Source organism: Mobula birostris, chromosome 17 (genome assembly GCF_030028105.1).
Source record: "Mobula birostris isolate sMobBir1 chromosome 17, sMobBir1.hap1, whole genome shotgun sequence".
In the NCBI taxonomy this organism is placed as follows: domain Eukaryota; kingdom Metazoa; phylum Chordata; class Chondrichthyes; order Myliobatiformes; family Myliobatidae; genus Mobula; species Mobula birostris.
The window spans coordinates 35,047,771-35,067,076 of NC_092386.1; the positions used below are offsets into that span (position 1 = coordinate 35,047,771).

General features: G+C 38.5%; 1 protein-coding gene across 2 annotated transcripts in view; it reads right to left on the reverse strand.

The window, feature by feature from the left end:
- LOC140211606 (uncharacterized) overlaps nucleotides 1-19,306 on the reverse strand; it is a 112,300-nt gene that overhangs the window by 31,724 nt on the left and 61,270 nt on the right. The window contains exons 1-5 of one of the 2 annotated variants that reach the window (XM_072281507.1): nucleotides 12,261-12,338; nucleotides 8,837-8,907; nucleotides 7,587-7,670; nucleotides 4,759-4,956; nucleotides 3,014-3,133 (exon numbers count right to left, since the gene is read on the reverse strand). In XM_072281507.1, the coding sequence (XP_072137608.1) occupies nucleotides 3,014-3,133; nucleotides 4,759-4,956; nucleotides 7,587-7,670; nucleotides 8,837-8,907; nucleotides 12,261-12,262 (475 nt within the window). In that variant the 5' untranslated portion in view covers nucleotides 12,263-12,338. Of the gene's footprint in view, nucleotides 1-3,013; nucleotides 3,134-4,758; nucleotides 4,957-7,586; nucleotides 7,671-8,836; nucleotides 8,908-12,260; nucleotides 12,339-19,306 lie in introns of those variants that run through there. The other variant, XM_072281508.1, reaches the window with a different exon arrangement.

Consider the following 19,306-nt stretch of genomic DNA (forward strand, 5'->3'; position numbering starts at 1 on the left):
AGAGGCTCATGGGGTTATAGGTGAGGACAAGAAGAACTCTATCCCGGTTAAGGTGCAGGAAGATGGGGTGAACGCTGATATCTGGGAAATGGAGGAGATGAGTGTGAGGGCAGCATCAATGGTAGAAGAAGGGAAACCCCGTTCTTTGAGGAAGGAGGACATCTCTTATGTCCTGGAAAGGAATTTCATGTCCTGGGGTCAGATACAGTGGAGACTGAGAAAAGGGAATAGTATTTTTACAGGAGACATGGTGGAAAGAGATATAGTCAGGAAAACCGTGGGAATCATTAGGTTTATAAAAAATATCAGCAGGTGGATTCTTTCCATTGATGGAGACAGAGAAATCATGAAAGGGGAGAGAGAGGGGGTCAGAAATGGACCAAATTAATTTAAGGGCAGGGTGAGAGTTGGAGGCAAAGTTGATGAACTCAGCATGGGTGCCTGAAGCAGCACCAATATAGTCATCAATATAGCACAAAAAGGGTTGGGGAGCATACCAGGAAAGGCTTGGAACATGGGACTGTTCCACATAACTAATAAAAAGGCAGGTACAAGTAGGGGGCATGGCTACCCCTTGAGTTTGGAGAAAGTGTGAGGTGCCAAAGGAGAAATTGTTGAGGGTGTAGACCAGTTCTGTGAGATGGAGGAGAGTAATGATGGAGTGGAACAGGTTGTGTCTTTTGTTGAGAAAGAAGCAGAAAGTTTTAAGGCCTCTTGGAGGGGGAGAGAAGTGTATAGGGACTTGACATCCATGATGAAAATAGAGAGGGCCAGGGAATTGAAAGTTGTTGGGGAATTACCAGTTTGCCATATGCAACATCACAGAAGATGAACCAGTTAGCAGAAAGAAGGGAAAACGCATATTTAATCCAGGACAATATTATTTGAGGAATAAGTAACCACAATTGTGATTTCTTAAAACATTAATTAGAGTTTGAGAGGAAGAAGAGTCAAAGGAAAGTTTAAATGTACATCCCTACAGCAAATAAATAATTTAGATTGTCTGAAACATTTAGAAATAAAGTGCTCTCATCAATATTCCTAATGTTTACTGAAAAAAAATCAGGTCTGTGGAGAGCTGTCAGAACAAATAAAAGTAACCACTTTTGCACAGTGGTTTCAAGACAGTACTTTATTTCTAAGGATAATGTAGAGGGTGTTTTATTCTTGAGGATAAACATACAAATGAGGAACTGAAAATATACAGGGAAAGAGTGGGAAGCCTGTATTTCAAAAGATAGTATTGGCAGTGACACAGGTAGTGGATATAGCCCAGGCCAAAGCAGGTAAAGTCCTCCCCACAATTGAGCCCATCTACAAGGAGTGCATTCACAGGAAAGCAGCATCCATCACCAAGGACCCCCACCATCTCGACCACACCCTCTTCTCGCTGCTGCCATCAGGAAGAAGACAGAGGAGCCTCAGCACTCACAACATCTAGTTCAGGAACGGTTATTACCCCTCAACTATCAGGCTCTTGAACCAGAGTGGGTAACATCACTCAACCCAACACAGTCCCAAAACATATGGATTCACTTTCATGGATTCTTCAGCTCATCTGCTCAATATTTATTGCTTATCTTTATTTACTAATATTATTATAATTACTTCTTAAAGGCTTTTTCAATGAGATTTTAATATCTGATGGTCAGAGCTACTAAAATATATTTAAATAGTTTTAAAAATTAATCCTTATGTTCAGAAAATGTCAGTTCATTAGGAGTACAAATGTCTGATAGGATCATTCTGCAGAAATGCCATAAAATTTTTAAATCGTCTAAAAATATGAAGCAGATGAAGGAATATTTACAAAATAAAAGCAACTTCCAAATAAGACCATAAGACATAGGAGCAGAATCAGGCCATTTGGCCCATTGAGTCTGCTCCACCACTCAATCACAGCTGATCCTATTTCCCACTCCTCAGCCTCACTCCCCAGCCTTCCCCCCCCTCCCCCACCGTAACCTTTGATGCTGTGGCCAAACAAGAACCTATCAATCTCCATCTTAAATACAGCCAACGACCTAGCCTCTGCATCTGCCTGTGGTAACAAATTCCACAAATTCACTACCCTCTGGCTAAAGAAATTTCTCTACATCTCTGTTTTAAATGGATGCCCCTCTATCCTTAGGCAGTGCCCTCTTGTCCTTGTCTCCCCCATCATGGGAAACATCTTTTCCACATCTACTCTGTCCAAGCCTTTCAACATTTGAAAGGCTTCAATGAGATTTCCCCCCCCACCCATCCTTCTAAATTCCAGCGAGTACAGGCCCAGAGCCATCAAATGTTCCTCGTATGATAAACTTTTCATTCCTGGAATCATCCTTGTGAACCTCCTCTGGATCCTCTCTGATGCCAGCACATCTTTTCTTAGATGAGGAGCCCAAAACTGTTCACAATACTTAAAGTGAGACCTCACTGGTGAAGATACCAAAATAAAGATACCAAGAAATGCTGTTTTCATAGCTGGAAATATCACCTTAATGAATCCTCTGTGGATGACATACGCCGTAATGTCCATTCAATCAAAGCACACTTAGACAGAATTTTATGTCAAAATATTGGCAAGCAATGTCACTCTATTGATGTTTTAAAAACAATCAAATTCCTCTCTTGTTATATTTTATTTCTCTTTCTCTTTTACTCCAATGTTCTATTTCTTTACACTTTATTCAACTCAAACTAATGTTGAATTCATTTCTTCAAGTTACTTTTCTACTAAGCTCATCAATCAATTTTCCAGTGTTTTAATTACATAGTTACTGTTGTTTGCTCTGTTCACTTGGATCCCAGCTCTCCCATTTCTCTCCATCATCAACTTGGTCAAAGATACCCTGATTTGGAGATTGTACTGGGAAGGCTAAGTAAAAGTATTGTATATTCCTTCATGTGCTCTTCTCCAGAAATTCTGGCTGCACCATTTAAGGTTCTTCTTCATTCATTGTCTGAATGGCAAATTAAGCAGACTGATAGTTAAAATAATATATGACCATCATGCACTGTATATTACTACCTTCATTCAAGGTTGGATCATTTCTGTTCTGCGTAGTTAATTGTCTGAAGGGTAACAATTGCTTCATTCTCATACTCAGTCTCTTCATAAAGGATTCTTTGACTGGTGTGACTTGTGTGACTGAAATTAAAAAGCGTCTTGATATAAAATATAACAATTATGATTTCTCTTAAAAAATAAATTTATCAATGAAATATCAACTTTTGGATTATATGCTTCACATTTGAGCCAAGTTCCAGAAAGGTGGAATTTCATTCCTGTCTCCGGAACATTCTCCATTCTTAACCAGCTCCCCGGATAGGTAATAATTATGAAGATATTGGTCTTGGACAGGATCGTTAAGCACCACCTGATGAATCGGTGTTACCTCTGGGAGTGGTTATTTTGCTTCTACTACTTAGTCATTCTCTTTAGCATCCTCTACCATGTTCTAATATCCTATAGTTTTCCACCATTTCACTCCAGAATGTTTGTCTGAACACAAAGGCATATTTGGGTCTCAAGGAGGCCAAAGGGTTAACGTTCAATATAACTTATTAGTGGTTAGTGGTTTACCTTTCTTTGCATTAATATGTATTCTAAGGTGCTATTTGAGTACTTGTATGGTGAACACCATCAAACTCTGTGAATACTACAAAAACAAACTAACGATCTTTTGGCCCCAGGTTTACTCTAATATTGGAGAAATTTCAGTATTAAAACAATTTGTAGTGCTTGTTAGATTGAATATTATTTGACTTGTCTGTTCATTCATTCAGTGATACAGCATGGAATAAACCCTTCCTGACTTCGAGCCAGCAGCACCCGACAAGCCAAATTTAGTCCTAACCCAATCACGGGACAATTTACGATGATCGATAAACCTACCTCGTATGTCTTTGGACCGTGGGAGGAAACCAAAGCACCCAGGAAAAACCCACGCATTACAGAGGGCGCCAGGACTCCCATGCACCAGGCTGTAATAGTGTCGCACCACCAAAGTGCCCATTTGTCCAGTTTTATTGCTTTGACTGCATTTAAGATTTGTGATGCCCATTAGATGCTAGGCCTTGTGGCTATCATGGTCCGATGAAGAGAAGTACTTCAAGTTTGGTACTGGGCCTCAGACTCAGGCTCCTGATTTCTGGACCCTGGACTGTTCTAATATTAATTTAATAATGGAAAAATATAAATCAACAAACTTGGTTTTCTATCTTGCTTAGTGAGCACATTCAACTGAATAGGTCTAGATCTCCTGAGAGCTGAAATACAAGGTACGTCTGTCCTTCCGAAGGATAATCAGAAATCTGTGCTGGACTCCGAACTAAGTGGAGCAAAAAGTGGATGTGCAAACATCTGACCTCTAGCACACTCGGTGCTTCAATATGCAGGCACTGGAAGTTAAGTACAAGCTGACCCGCAAGCAGCACCCTGCTGGCAGTACTCTTCCAAAGAGTCAGCAAAAGGTGAGTATGCATCAGGTAAATGTTAGAGCATAGAGTTAAAATATTGAACTCTTCACCATTGTAAGCTGGTGAAGAACATCAAGCCTTGAAAGATCCTCCACATTATTTAAGATCACAAGGCACAAATTAATTGAAATAAAGATTTATGTAACAGACACGAACTTCCAGATTGATAACTGGGTGCTGAACTTGAAAATTGACCTTATTTTAAGCAATATCTTTCAGTTTAATCATAGTTCTGTTTTTATTACTCTAAAAATCTTCGATAATATCTTTACAATCATAATAAGATGTACTTACTTTGATCAGATTGCTCATCAATATTTGTGCTTTTAACAACACATGAGGAGTAATTATTAAATTCATCCTTCATGCCTGATACACTTCCTGGCAGATCAATACTTTCAGATCCACTGTCTTCCAAGAAAGGAACACTAGACCGGGAATTTTTCCTGCTTATTGAATGACCCGGTCCTAGAGCATTTCTTTCCCAAAGATCTGCAAATAGAAACATCTCAGTCAGTAAATAGCACATCTCATTATTAAGCTGTTGACTTTGCTATCCTTGCTGCTATATGTAATAATGTTATGGTGAAGCAAATCTTATAAGTGCTGGTCATCTTTCCTAAGTGTGTTTAATTAAACGCTTTGAAGGGCAGAAATTTGGGAGAGCCCAATTTTGCCTGAACTCAAATCCACAGGGCCTTTCTCTGTCATATTTGTAAGTGAAGCTACAGGGAAGTTGTCAAATAATTGATGGAATATATGGAGAATTAGTACCATGTTTAAAGATGTGTGACAGGATGGAAGGAGCAGCTGGTGAAATCAAGTCAGAAATCAATGCATGGTGTGAGGGAGAAGCTTGAAGAGCAGTTTTACTTTGGAATAGGTGCTTTCATAGATGGTCTGACAAACTTCCCTGTTTGGATTTCTTGAGACTTCCTTGGGCTAATTTCAATCTTGAGAGAATTTTAATCTCACATTTAGGCCTAACTCTTGCTGAAATGGGTGGTCACAGAGGCTGTAGATTGTACTGACCGTAAGAATATTCATCAAAATGCAGTCTTTTCCACTGTATAGTCTAAGCATTTGTAAAATTTCAACGTAACTTCCCAACTTTTATTTTCCATACCTTGCCTTATGAAGGCAAGCATGCAAATAGCCTTCTTCACCACCTTCTCTTCTTACCTTGCCATTTTCAGGATACAATAGATTTAGTGCAGACTCGATGGGCCGAATGGCGGACTTCTGCTCTTTTGTCTTATGGTCTAAACCCCAACAGACAAAAATCAAGTAAAGTAGCTCATCTATTATTTTCTTCTTTAGTTTGGTTGGAATGACCATTCTGTGGGTCCACTTTAAGCAAACTTCATTCAAGGACACTGGTGACTATGGTTGAAGTAAGACAATGAGTGACGCACTGTACATTCAGCACCCTCTTTGGCTGTAACATTGTCTGCTACGATAACAAGGAAATCGCCATCACTAAGTTGCCTGTTGAAAATGATTGCTCAGGGTGCCTTTATTTTAAGATATAATTAGATAGAAATAAATTTCATCATTGCATGTGTGAAACTGCCATAATACACCTTGTTGATTTTGGTGCCAATATGTCACGAAGTAGCTTGTGTTCTGTAACCACCATAAAAGACATGGCCAACAACAATTGTTGGAACTTATTTGCTTCAAATAATTTTGTCAAAGCCTCTTTTATAATCTGAGCAAAACTTTGTTGACTTTTGTTTAGAGTTATGCAATAGCTGCATGGAGACATTGTCCATGAATTCTGACTGCTCCAATTCTGTAACAATAGATTATTTTAAAGCCAATCTTAATGTTCCATTAGCATCATAATGAACACATAAATATCATGACTGAGTTCATTTTGCTGACGTTGAACACAATTTGTTCATGAATACTTTTTTCAGCAAATATAACAGCCATTGCACAGCATTATCTTCTAAAGTAAATATGACTTCTAAAATAAATGGGTTAGCACATTTATGGGTGTCCACTATCTGGACTTTTATCATTTGCAAGCCTTATATATCAACCTCAAGGCCTGAATAGGCAATTGCCTTTGGTTAATTTGCATGCATGATGCACTTCAGATCTACATTATACTGATGTAACCTATACAAACATCATTCAAGTTGGTCAAGAGATCTACTTCTGTGGTCATTGTGCTAAGCTAGCTATTCTGTACAATAATTTTAGAGCTCTAGGAGAATTTGATTAACAATGGCTCAAGATATTTTCGGACCCTATGCAGTATATTTGAATAGTTTGTGTGTATAACTGTGAGGAAATGCCATTACACCATTTAAGTTGCTGGAAGAGTGGGCCATTTACACTAACAGATCGATAAAGATACCGTTATAGTCATCACACAATCTTACCTTTGCCTTTGGACAAGTACTATGAAGGTTGCCCAAATACTGTAAGCTGTTGTAAACAAAAACCTATTTCAAGCTTATTTAATGCTTCTTCAGCTTTCCCTTATGACCTTAAAGCTGTGCCCTTTAGTATTTGACATTTCCACCCCGATAAACAGACTCCAACTATCTATTCTATCTGTGTCTCTGATAATTTTATATTCTTCTATCAAGTTGCCACTCAGCCCTTGTTACTCCAGAAAAAATCAATCCAATTTGTCCAACCTCTCCTGATACCTAATGTGCTCTAATCCAGGAAGCATCCTAATAAACCTCTTTTGCACCCTCTCCAAAGCCTCCACATCATTCCTGTAAAGCACCAACTATAACTGCTCCAAATGTGATCTAACCAAAGTTTCATGCAGCTATGACGTGACTTTCTGATGTCCCCACTCAACACCTCAAACAATGAAAACAAGTATACCAGTTATTACTTCTATGGCAGTAGATTGCTTGGTGTATCGGTGTATCTGTGTTCTACTGCATTCAGGAAAGAGATTACAGGGGTATGTGCTTTTTGTAATAGAGCTTGTGAGCTATTTGGACTTGGAATGCTCTTCAACCACTTAAACAAATTTTCCATCTTGAATGCCAGTCCATCAGTCACCTCTACAAGACCTGTATTTTCTCTAGATCTGTTCAGATAACCATGGTGTAACTGCCCTTATCTCCAAACATGCCCACTACACTTACCCGATTGTGGGGGCTTGTCCCATACATTGATTTCGCCTGCTGACTTTCTCAGCTGGCAACCAACAGTCCTGTCCAATTGGCTGTCTGTCACATAGAAAGTATATCAGAAAATGATAAATAGGTAACCACAGATATGAAAATTTCTGCAGATGCAAAGTAACACACACAAAATGCTGGAGGAACTCAGAAGGCCAGGCAGCACCTGTGGAAAAGAGTATAGTCAACGTTTCAGGCCGAGACCCTTCATCATGATAAATATGTTCTGCCATTAATTTGGAAAACTTTTCCATCCTTTCTTCAGATTAATATTAGGACCTCAGAATACCAATATCTGTCATGTGCATGTTCAATCGGTGTAGAGCAGCAGTTAATAGAGTCAAGTGAATGGAAACTGCACAGGCAAACAGCAGAACAAAATAGAACAAGTCACTATCAAAATATTTCAAAGAGCATCAGAAAAAGTTATATCAAAGTTCATCAACAAGAATTTTGATCAGGATTATATTTAGGGTATGCTTGCTCAGAAGTACCAGAAAAAGTATTGTGAAAAGCTACAAGGTTAGGAAACAATATGAGGATATGCCGGATATACTTTAGTATTTTGGCTAAAAATTAGAATATTAAGAACTTACTTTATCTCCATCCATAGAAAGCAAATGGTATAGAAGACGTTAATGTTTTCAAGTAGACTGTGTGAGCTGGACAAGGTTACTTACTGAATGAAGTCGAACAGTAGAGTCAGGATATTTATTTTATTGCAGAAAATGGCAAACATGTTGAGTTAGTTTCCAAGACAAGTGATGGAAGAACCATGAAAACATTTAAACCATTGGACACAACTATAGTCTGAGTGTAGAAGTGATCCAAATGGATGTGTTCAGACAGGTTGAATGAAACCTATGATGACCTAAGGATATTTTTGATAAATTAAGCTTGCCTGCATGCAATTGCTTTTAACTTGGAAAATTTAATACAATGGCGTGGTTGGAATATTTAAAGAACGCATTCAGACTTAATTTGCTCTTCAACAATATCACAAATGCATCAAAAATAAAAGCAATAAACACTGGCTAACACAAGTTATATTTCTACATTAAAATATGCAGTATCTGGAACAATTGAAGTAAGGAAAAATCCAGATGAAATACCTAAAAAGATTTGCACATCATTTATCCATATTTTATACTTATGAAATACTTTGCCAGTGTCTAAATATACCCTCTGTGCAATGAGCTTAATATTAATCTTACTGTCATCGGCACCCATTTTAGAAATGGTCTTCATTTTTTTCTCCTCTCTGTTATAGCTTTTCTCACAGCTCCTGTGGAAAAGAGAAAATATATCAGCAGTTTTGCAGGTCTTTAACAAACAGGCTGATTGGTACAGTATATTGTAATATCACGTATATTATTTTTAGGCCCATTTTTAAGCATGCTATCTTGCTTTATAAGAATACTCCACTTACTTTGATCCTGAGCTGTGCTAAATTAAAAGGAACTATTGTTTAAAGTTCAAAGTAAATTTTATTATCAAAGTACATATATATCACCAGATACGACCCTGAGATTCATTTTCTTGTGGGCATACTCAACAAATTTATTGAATAGTAACTATATCAGGGTCAATGAAAGACCATCCAACTAGGGTGATCAACCAGTTTGCAGAAGACAAAAAACTGTGCAAATGCAAATATAAATAAATAGCAATAAATAACGAGAACATGAGGTGAAGAGTCCTTGAAAGTGAGTCCATTTGTGTGGAAACATTTTAATGATGGGGCAAGTGAATTTTTGTGAAGTTATATTCAAGCTCCTGATGGTTGAGGGTTAGTAAGCTGCTTAAGAATTCATCAGGAATCCATTGTGCTAAATATTTCATAATGTTTTATCAGCATGGCGCAAAACACCTCAAAAATCCATTTGAAAAGAAACATGTTCCAAAAATGCACCTCATTGGTGCAGGTATGAGTTTTTTTTGCCAATTCATAGATATATATTAATGTACTTTTTGTCATCCCTGCACCTTAAAAATCACTTTCCTTTGAGTCCACTGCAATTAGAAGAATGTCTCACAGGTTGCATAAAAATCCTGTCCACATGGCCAATTTTGTGAACAGTATCTGCGTCTATTACTTGCCTTTTAAACAATGTAAAACACTGCAGAAATTTATTTTCTTCCAAAGATTATTTGTATTTAAAACTTGTAATTAAAATTCTGTCCTGTTATGTACAAATGAAACTAAACTTAGTCACATTAAGCTGAAAAAAATTGAACTGAACAGACTTCCATCTAACCTTAAAATTTAAAATGTTAAAATTGATAAATTATGTTTAAGCATTTTAAATTTGTCTTTAAAACATTTAATGTGTACTTTAAATAAACTTCCATACTGTTATAAAACTCTTAGAAAGACAATTAACAAATGTATTAATGAAGGCTCAACATCATACTCCCCTCATTCTCATATTAGTTGTCAGGGAAATTATGTTTATATCTCGCTAGAAGTAATAACGCAACATCCATTGAAACCTGAGGAAGTTAGAATGTTGGTCCGTATTTCAAGGTAATTGAAATATAAAAGTAGGAAAGTAGTACTATAACAGTGCACGACACTTATGACATCATATCTAATAGTACTGTCACAAAATTTGGTCTCTTCTTTTAATTCATGTTCAAGTTTAATTGTCATTCAACCATATATGAAAACCTATGAATACAGCCAAATGAAATAGCGACCCTCCAGGGCCAAGGTACAAACCACTGTACCAACATTCATATACAGCACAAGACACATATAGCACATATAAGATAGCAGTAAATGTACAGTCACACAATAAATAATTTAATCATAAAAGTCAGTTTATTGGATATGGTTCACTGTGATGAATGAGAGGCAATCTCAGTGAAACATAGAAGATTTTTAGGGAGCTAGATAGGACAAACTCATCTATGGCATTCTTTCATGTGAGACCAGCACTACAGGGCATGGTCTCAGAATTAAGGGATATTATTTATGAATGAAATGGAGAATTTCTTCTCTCAGGTGGTTTAAGGAAAGGGCTAAAAATGATTCCTTCTTGGTATATGCTAAAATAAAATGGAAATCTGTAAGACAAAATGATGTTATCTTGGAGTAGGACAAAAGAACCATTCTATAGCATTGTTTTGAGAAAGTTAAGGAAGTACAAGTCTGCTGCCATAATAATGGAGATTGGTGAAAATCATGTTTGTCTGGGCTGAAGGTAGGAAAAGATAATGGGGTGCAGCTGGTACCACCAAAGGATGGAAAAGTACTAGCGGATGGGGCTTTGAAGGGTATAAAACGGGGCATCTTCTTAGCGCATGGGAGGAATTTTGTCAGGGTAGGTCACGGGTGGCGCTAGTATTAAGACAGGGAATAGTACATGAAGTCGGAGAGAGGTAGAGGGAGAAAACAAGCTGTGTGACAGATTGTCACACAATCTGTCCAACATTGCAGAGGTTGGCGTGTTTAGATTGGCAGACAGAGGAAGAAATGGGCAGACAACATTGCAGAGTGGACTTGATAGAGCTTTGCTGCAACCCAGGCACTCACTCACAACCGTGAGAGATGAGGGCAACTGGTGCAGTGCTCATATGTACAGCTCCCCTATGACACAAGCGGGTTGTGGGATCCGTAATGTATTATTTTGATTTCTGTATTGCTGCTACCAGAGATATCTGGTTTTCTTTCCGTATTGCATTTGTACTAGTTCTAGTAAAGTACTTTGATGTGGTTTAATATATGTGAACTGTTTCTTTTGCATGCAGATGCAGATGCCAATACCCTGAGCTGAATAACGAATTTCAAAATAATTTTATTGTTTCAGGTGATTATGAGATTGCCACAGAGAATTGTGGCAGGAGAATCATTTCCTTACTGTAAAGCAATCTGAATTTAAGGCCAAGGTAAATTACTGTTTAGTAAGGAAATCAAGGGATCAAGGGTAATGGTGAAAGGGCAGCAAAAAGGATTTAAGGAATATCAGATCAGCCACAATCCCACTAAACAGTGAACCAAGTTCAAGGGGAGAAATAGCCCACTCCTTTTCCCACTTTTTATGGAAAGTCAACACATTGTAAAATGAGATAAGTACTAGTGGGCTCACTTGATAGTAAAATAGCTGGCAGCTGAAAATTATTCAGCTAAAAATCTAACGGCTCAGTGTTGCTGTTGCTGTGTCTATCTTGTCACATCATTTTGTGTATTTGCCATTTCATATTTATTATGAATTTTATTTGTTTCTTTTAGAATCTTCCAATTCTTGTCAGTTTTCTCTCAAGACCTCAGTGTTACTCACAATCACAATCCCTTGTAACTGCTTTTGAATCTCATGCATTATTTCTCTAGAAATGCAGCAATAGTCTTTGCTCATAGTTATGAATGCTGCAGATTAATATTATTCCTCTCAGTCTCGTGCCCAAATAATTTGTGAATAGAAACAGCACCATAGCAGACTGTATAAAACATACTGTTTATATTTGATTCAAATTTTAATTGAAATATTTAATTAAAGTTAATCAGCTCTTCATTTTGGACTTTATTCCCCTTAGTTTTTTCTAGTTTTGTTTTATCTCGTTACACAATTATCCCCCTTCTTTACTTGTTAAATGACTTCAAATACTTTAGAGTATTTCCAATTAAACTTTACTTACATTTTTCACCTTTCTGTGTTGTTGCAGACTCAATAAAATATCCAATGAGGATCCTCGCAGTTCTGAGCCTACTGTGAGCAATCATGCAGTATAAGTGTGGTGGACTAAGCTCCTATCCTTGCTTTTGTTGTTGTCCTGCAATATTAATTTACCTGGAAATAAGATAGCAGCATCAAATGGAGCTTCAATTTCACTTTATGAAGTGACAGGTGACCTTTTGAGGTTCAGAAGGTCTCAGTCAACATAACTGCTTACCAATGTATTATTTTGTGTATATTAATATATGCCATCGGTATTTACTGTCATTGTTACACATTGTGGAATAAGTAAGTGTCATCTCATGGAATCTTTTGGGGGACTTTGCCACAAATAATTCACTTTTATGGGATTCTGAAAGAGTTAGCATAGCAAATTGGATCTTCTTTGGTGGGCAATACAATACTTCATTTCCTATATTGAACTTTTCTTTTTTTTCAACAGCTTTTGGGCCAGTTATTGATCAAAAAGGTATTTTACAGTTGGGGCTCAATTATTGCTCCAAAGTTTCCATATATTTTTAGCCTAGGAAAATTTCCTAAATATAACATGCTTTTGGACTTTAATTGCACATTACCCTCAAAATTCTTCTACATAGAAAAACACACATCAAAAAAGCAGCACTGCATGAGAACTCGTGCCTGTTTTGTGAAAATGTTAATTAATATTCATTACACAACATGCATGCATAATGCTTATTAATAATGCAAACCCTGGGCCTTCTACATGCATTTATGTGCAGTGATGCAGTAGTCTATTGGTTTGATCCTGACCTTGGATGACGATTGTGTGCAGCTTATGCATTCTGCTGGCTCTGCCATGGGTGTTTTTCCTGGAGGTTCAGAGCACTCCCACCAATGTTCCCTATAAGGTGTACGCTTGTGCGCATGCACACATCTTTTGCTACTAGTGCACAAAAGATTTTAAACTGCACACAAAAGGTTGTCACCCTCTACCTCATTGGCATGGTAGGTATATTTCACGATCGTACACAATCACATTTCCTCTTCCGATTTCTTATGCAAATGATGTTGACAATGTGGAGTTTACGATGATTTCTCTGCAGATTTTAGAACTGGCTTATTTATACTGTTTTTATTGAAGACATTATTAATTCATTATATTGAATTCCAGAGAAGTAAAGGGCGTAAAGCGCGAAATAACTGCTAGTTCATTTAAAGTAGAATGGTTTAATAAAACAGTAGGAACTGCTACACCGAGAGCTCATGAGGTCCAGAACATGCAGCTACAAGAAATATTTATGTACAATACAGAAACTGGTGTTACCTATGTGTACCGTGAAAGTTGCTGGAGAATTTGCAAGTGGGAAGAAGTGGAATAGTATTTGGAAACTTGAATTTTTAAAGTATCATTTAGCAAGCAAATCAGATATGGACAGTGTGCAAAAGTTCAAACAAGAAAACCCTTCATTACCCATTATAGGCCTGATACATATGTTTTGTGAGAGTGCAGATGAACCAGAGCAAAAACGATCAAAGCCAGAGGAGATCAAAGTCCTTAACAATAATGTTTTGGAGCTGTTAAAATCAATACCTTTATATATAAAATTTAGTGTACACATGCACAAAAGAATTGCACAGCCAGAAGATTTTTGAGCACTGGTCATTACAAATTAAAGGGAACAATGGCTCCCATATCCCAAAAATCAAGCTGGTAGGCTAAGTGGCAACTGTAAGTTGCCTCTAGTGGCAGGAGAATTAGGAAAATGTTGAGGGACATGTGAAAAGGAATAGTTTACAAGGAGCAAAGACAAACTGCTGGAGGAACTCACTGAATCAAGCAGATGTGTGAAAGGAAATGGACAGTCGACATTTTGGATTGAGACCCTTCATTCACTCCAGATGAAGAGTTTTGAAACAAAACATCAACTGCCCATTTCACACCACAGATCCACTGATCTGCTGATTCAGATTCCAGATTCCAGCATCTGCAGTCCCTTATTGTCTCTAAGTTGAAAGGAAAATGGGATTGATGGCGCTCAGAGATCTGGCATAGATTCAATGGGCCAAGTGGTCTTCTTCTATGTCATAAGGAATTATGAAATATAAAACCTCTGTTTATCCCAGGATCCCTTTAGAACCTGCTACTTCAACTATTGAAATCCATTTACCTCCATGGTCCTGTCTGACCTATTGACTTCCCCCAACACCCTTTGTGTTGCTCCAGATTTCAAGTGCAGGGGCCTGCTTTTGGGCAGATTTATTTTTGTTGAATGCTAATTAACAATGACAGATGATTACCTGAGGATCACTGGATGTAGAAGTGTAGCACACAATCAGGTGATTACCCTGCAAATATTCTAACAATCCTTCCAAAACTTACAAGACACACATGGAATGTCTAATTATATCAGTTTGATTGCAACATAAAATGTTGCTCTACCTGATATAAGTTCCAGTTCAGTTACATTTTTTTAACTAATATTGTTGTTATATATTGTTTAATGAATATATTGTTTATTGTTTCAGGGAGGTTTGTTAGTGCTATTGGGGAGGCTTTAAACTAGATTTGCAGGGGGATGGGAACCAGAGTGCCAGAGCTGACAGTGTGGCTGGGGTGAAAATAAATGATGTTGAAAGTTTAAGCAAATCCGCTGATAGAAAGGTTGTGAGTGGTGGTAAAAATCTTCTGAGGTGTATATATTTCAATGCTAGGAGTATTGTGGGGAAGGCGGATGAGTTGAGGGCGTGGATTGACACGTGGAGTTATGATGTTGTAGCAATTAGTGAAACTTGGCTACAGGAGGGGCAGGACTGGCAGCTTAATATTCCAGGATTCCGATGTTTCAGATGTGATCGAGGCAGAGGAATGAAAGGTGGGGGAGTAGCATTGCTTGTTAGGGAAAATATTACAGCAGTGCTCAGGCAGGACAGATTAGAGGGCTTGTCTACTGAGTCCTTCTGGGTGGAGCTGAGAAACAGGAAAGGTATTGCCACATTAGTGGGATTGTATTACAGACCACCCAATAGTCAACGAGACTTGGAAGAGCAAATCTGCAGAGAGATAGCAGGCAACTGCAGGAAACATAAAGTTGTGGTGGTAGGGGATTTTGATTTTCCATACATTGATTGGGACTCCCATACTGTTAGGGGTCTAGATGGCTTAGAGTTTGTAAAATGTGTTCAGGAAAGTTTTCTAAATCAATATATAGAGGGACCAACTAGAGGGGATGCAATATTGGATCTCCTGTTAGGAAACGAATTAGGGCAAGTGACAGAAGTCTGTGTAGGGGAGCACTTTGGTTCCAGTGATCATAACACCATTAGTTTCAATTTGATCATGGGCAAGGATAGATCTGGTCCTAGGGTTGAGGTTCTGAACTGGAAGAAGGCCAAATTTGAAGAAATGAGAAAGGATCTAAAAAGCGTGGATTGGGACAGGTTGTTCTCTGGCAAAGATGTGATTGGTAGGTGGGAAGCCTTCAAAGAGGAAATTTTGAGAGTGCAGAGTTTGTATATTCCTGTCAGGATTAAAGGCAAATTGAATAGGAATAAGGAACCTTGGTTCTCAAGGGATATTGCAACTCTGATAAAGAAGAAGAGGGAGTTGTATGAAATGTATAGGAAACAGGGGGTAAATCAGGTGCTTGAGGAGTATAAGAAGTGCAAGAAAATACTTAAGAAAGAAATCAGGAGGGCTAAAAGAAGACATGAGGTTGCCTTGGCAGTCAAAGTGAAGGATAATCCAAAGAGCTTTTACAAGTATATTAAGAGCAAAAGGATTGTAAGGGATAAAATTGGTCCTCTTGAAGATCAGAGTGGTCGGCTTTGTGCGGAACCAAAGGAAATGGGGGAGATCTTAAATAGGTTTTTTGCGTCTGTATTTACTAAGGAAGCTGGCATGAAATCTATGGAATTGAGGGAATGAAGTAGTGAGACCATGGAAACTGTACAGATTGAAAAGGAGGAGGTGCTTGCTGTCTTGAGGAAAATTAAAGTGGATAAATCCCCGGGACCTGACAGGGTGTTCTCTCGGACCTTGAAGGAGACTAGTGTTGAAATTGCGGGGGCCCTGGCAGAAATATTTAAAATGTCGCTGTCTACGGGTGAAGTGCCGGAGGATTGGAGAGTGGCTCATGTTGTTCTGTTGTTTAAAAAAGGATCGAAAAGTAATCCGGGAAATTATAAGCCGGTGAGTTTAACATCAGTAGTAGGTAAGTTATTGGAGGGAGTACTAAGAGACAGGATCTACAAGCATTTGGACAGACAGGGGCTTATTAGGGAGAGTCAACATTGCTTTGTGCGTGGTAGGTCATGTTTGACCAATCTGTTGGAGTTTTTCGAGGAGGTTACCAGGAAAGTGGATGAAGTGAAGGCAGTGGATATTGTCTACATGGACTTCAGTAAGGCCTTTGACAAGGTCCCGCATGGGAGGTTAGTTAGGAAAATTCAGTCGCTAGGTATACATGGAGAGGTGGTAAATTGGATTAGACATTGGCTCGATGGAAGAAGCCAGAGAGTGGTGGTAGAGAATTGCTTCTCTGAGTGGAGGCCTGTGACTAGTGGTGTGCCACAGGGATCAGTGCTGGGTCCATTGTTATTTGTCATCTATATCAATGATCTGGATGATAATGTGGTAAATTGGATCAACAAGTTTGCTGTTGATACAAAGATTGGAGGTGTAGTAGACAGTGAGGAAGGTTTTCAGAGCCTGCAGAGGGACTTGGACCATCTGGAAAAATGGGCTGAAAAATGGCAGATGGAGTTTAATACTGACAAGTGTGAGGTATTGCACGTTGGAAGGACAAACCAACGTAGAACATACAGGATTAATAGTAGGGCACTGAGGAGTTCAGTAGAACAGAGGGATCTGGGAATACAGATACAAAATTCGCTAAAAGTGTCATCACAGGTAGATAGGGTCGTAAAGAGAGCTTTTGGTACATTGGCCTTTATTAATCGAAGTATTGAGTATAAGAGCTGGAATGTTATGATGAGGTTGTATAAGGCATTGGTGAGGCCGAATCTGGAGTATTGTGTTCAGTTTTGGTCACCAAATTAACCAAATTACAGGAAGGATATAAATAAGGTTGAAAGAGTGCAGAGAAGGTCTACAAGGATGTTGCCGGGACTTGAGAAACTCAGTTACAGAGAAAGGTTGAATAGGTTAGGACTTTATTCCCTGGAGCGTAGAAGAATGAGGGGAGATTTGATAGAGGTATATAAAATTATGATGGGTATAGATAGAGTGAATGCAAGCAGGCTTTTTCCACTGAGGCAAGGGGAGAAAAAAACCAGAGGACATGGGTTAAGGGTAAGGGGGGAAAAGTTTAAAGGGAACATTAGGCGGGGCTTCTTCACACAGAGAGTGGTGGGAGCATGGAATGAGCTGCCAGACGAGGTGGTAAATGCGGGTTCTTTTTTAATATTTAAGAATAAATTGGACAGATACATGGATGGGAAGTGTATGGAGGGATATGGTCCGTGTGCAGGTCAGTGGGACTAGGCAGAAAATGGTTCAGCACAGCCAAGAAGGGCCAAAGGGCCTGTTTCTGTGCTGTAGTTTCTATGGTTTCGATGATATGGAATGATTTGAAAGTATGCCATGGCTTTCACAACTTTAGCATATCTCAAAATCGTTCACAGTTAACTTCAACCAATTATTGGAGTATGCACTGCAATAAATACGGGAGCCAGTTTGTGCAAAGGAAGCTCCTACAAATAACAGTGCTATAATGACTAAATACGTTATATTATCATTACTGCTCTAGGAGCAAATATTGGACAACACATTCAAAGTAACACTTCAACAAACATCACTGGTTGATGTGGTTTTCATCTTTAGTCCCTTTCTTGCCTTCTTCAAAATTGAAACAAATATCATTTGAGTTTTGCTGTCAACAACACAGGGAAGATAACATAGTTAGCTTCACACAATGAGAATAGCAATGAGAATTCATTCTACTCTGTACTCATTTTGTTTGATTAATATTCAATTTCTTATTCTCACTAGATCCTTAGTTCTTTGGTATTTCTGGCTAGATTTGAGTATCATCTCTGGAGATAGAGAATAGAAGATAAAGTAATTTTTTAATCCCTCTCCTATTTCCTTGCTCCTCACTATAAATTTTCCTATGCTTCTCTGTAAGGGACTCTTTTCCTTTTTGCATACCTAAAGAAAATCTTACAGTCCCTTTCTTGCCAATTTACTCGAATAATCTTGTCATTTTTTATCAATATTTTTGTCCTTCTTTCCTGAGTTCTGCCACGCTCCTATTCCCCAGGTTAATTGCATTTTGACAACGTTATAAATATCTTCCTTGGATTTAATGCTTATATGCCTACAGCAGACTGTGACAGTGTAGTTCAACAATCAGATTTGCTTTCTTTCCTGGTCAAATTACGAATCTTTGAAGTCCCCTAGTACATAGGTAGGAAAAGGGAGAAAGTCCTGAAAACAGACTATCAGGGAGTTAGGAAAGAAGCTGAGAAGCAGGATCTCAAAGGTAGTAATCTCGGGATTATTGCCTGTGCCACGCGACAGTGAGTATAGGAATAGAGTGAGGTGGAGGATAAATGCATGCCTGAGGGATTGGAGCAGGGGGCAGGGATTCAGATTTCTGGATCATTGGGACCTCTTTTGGGGCAGGCGTAAACTGTACAATAAAGACAGGTTGCACTTGAATCCGAGGGAGACCAATATCCTGGCAGGGAGGTTTGTTAAGGCTATTGGGGAGAGTTTAAACTAGAATTGCTGGGGGGTGGGAACCAAACTGAAGAAACTGAGGAAGAGGTGGTTGGCTCACAAATAGAGAAGGCTTGTAGGCAGTGTGAGAGGGAGAATAGGCAGATGATAGAGAAGGGATGCGCTCAGACCAATGGTTTGAGATGTGTCTATTTTAATGCAAGAAGTATCATGAACAAAGCAGATGAGCTTAAAGCGTGGATCAGTACTTGGAGCTATGACGTTGTGGCCATTACACAGACTTAGATGGCTTAAGGGCAGGAATGGTTACTTAGAGTGCCAGGCTTTAGATGTTTTAGAAAGAA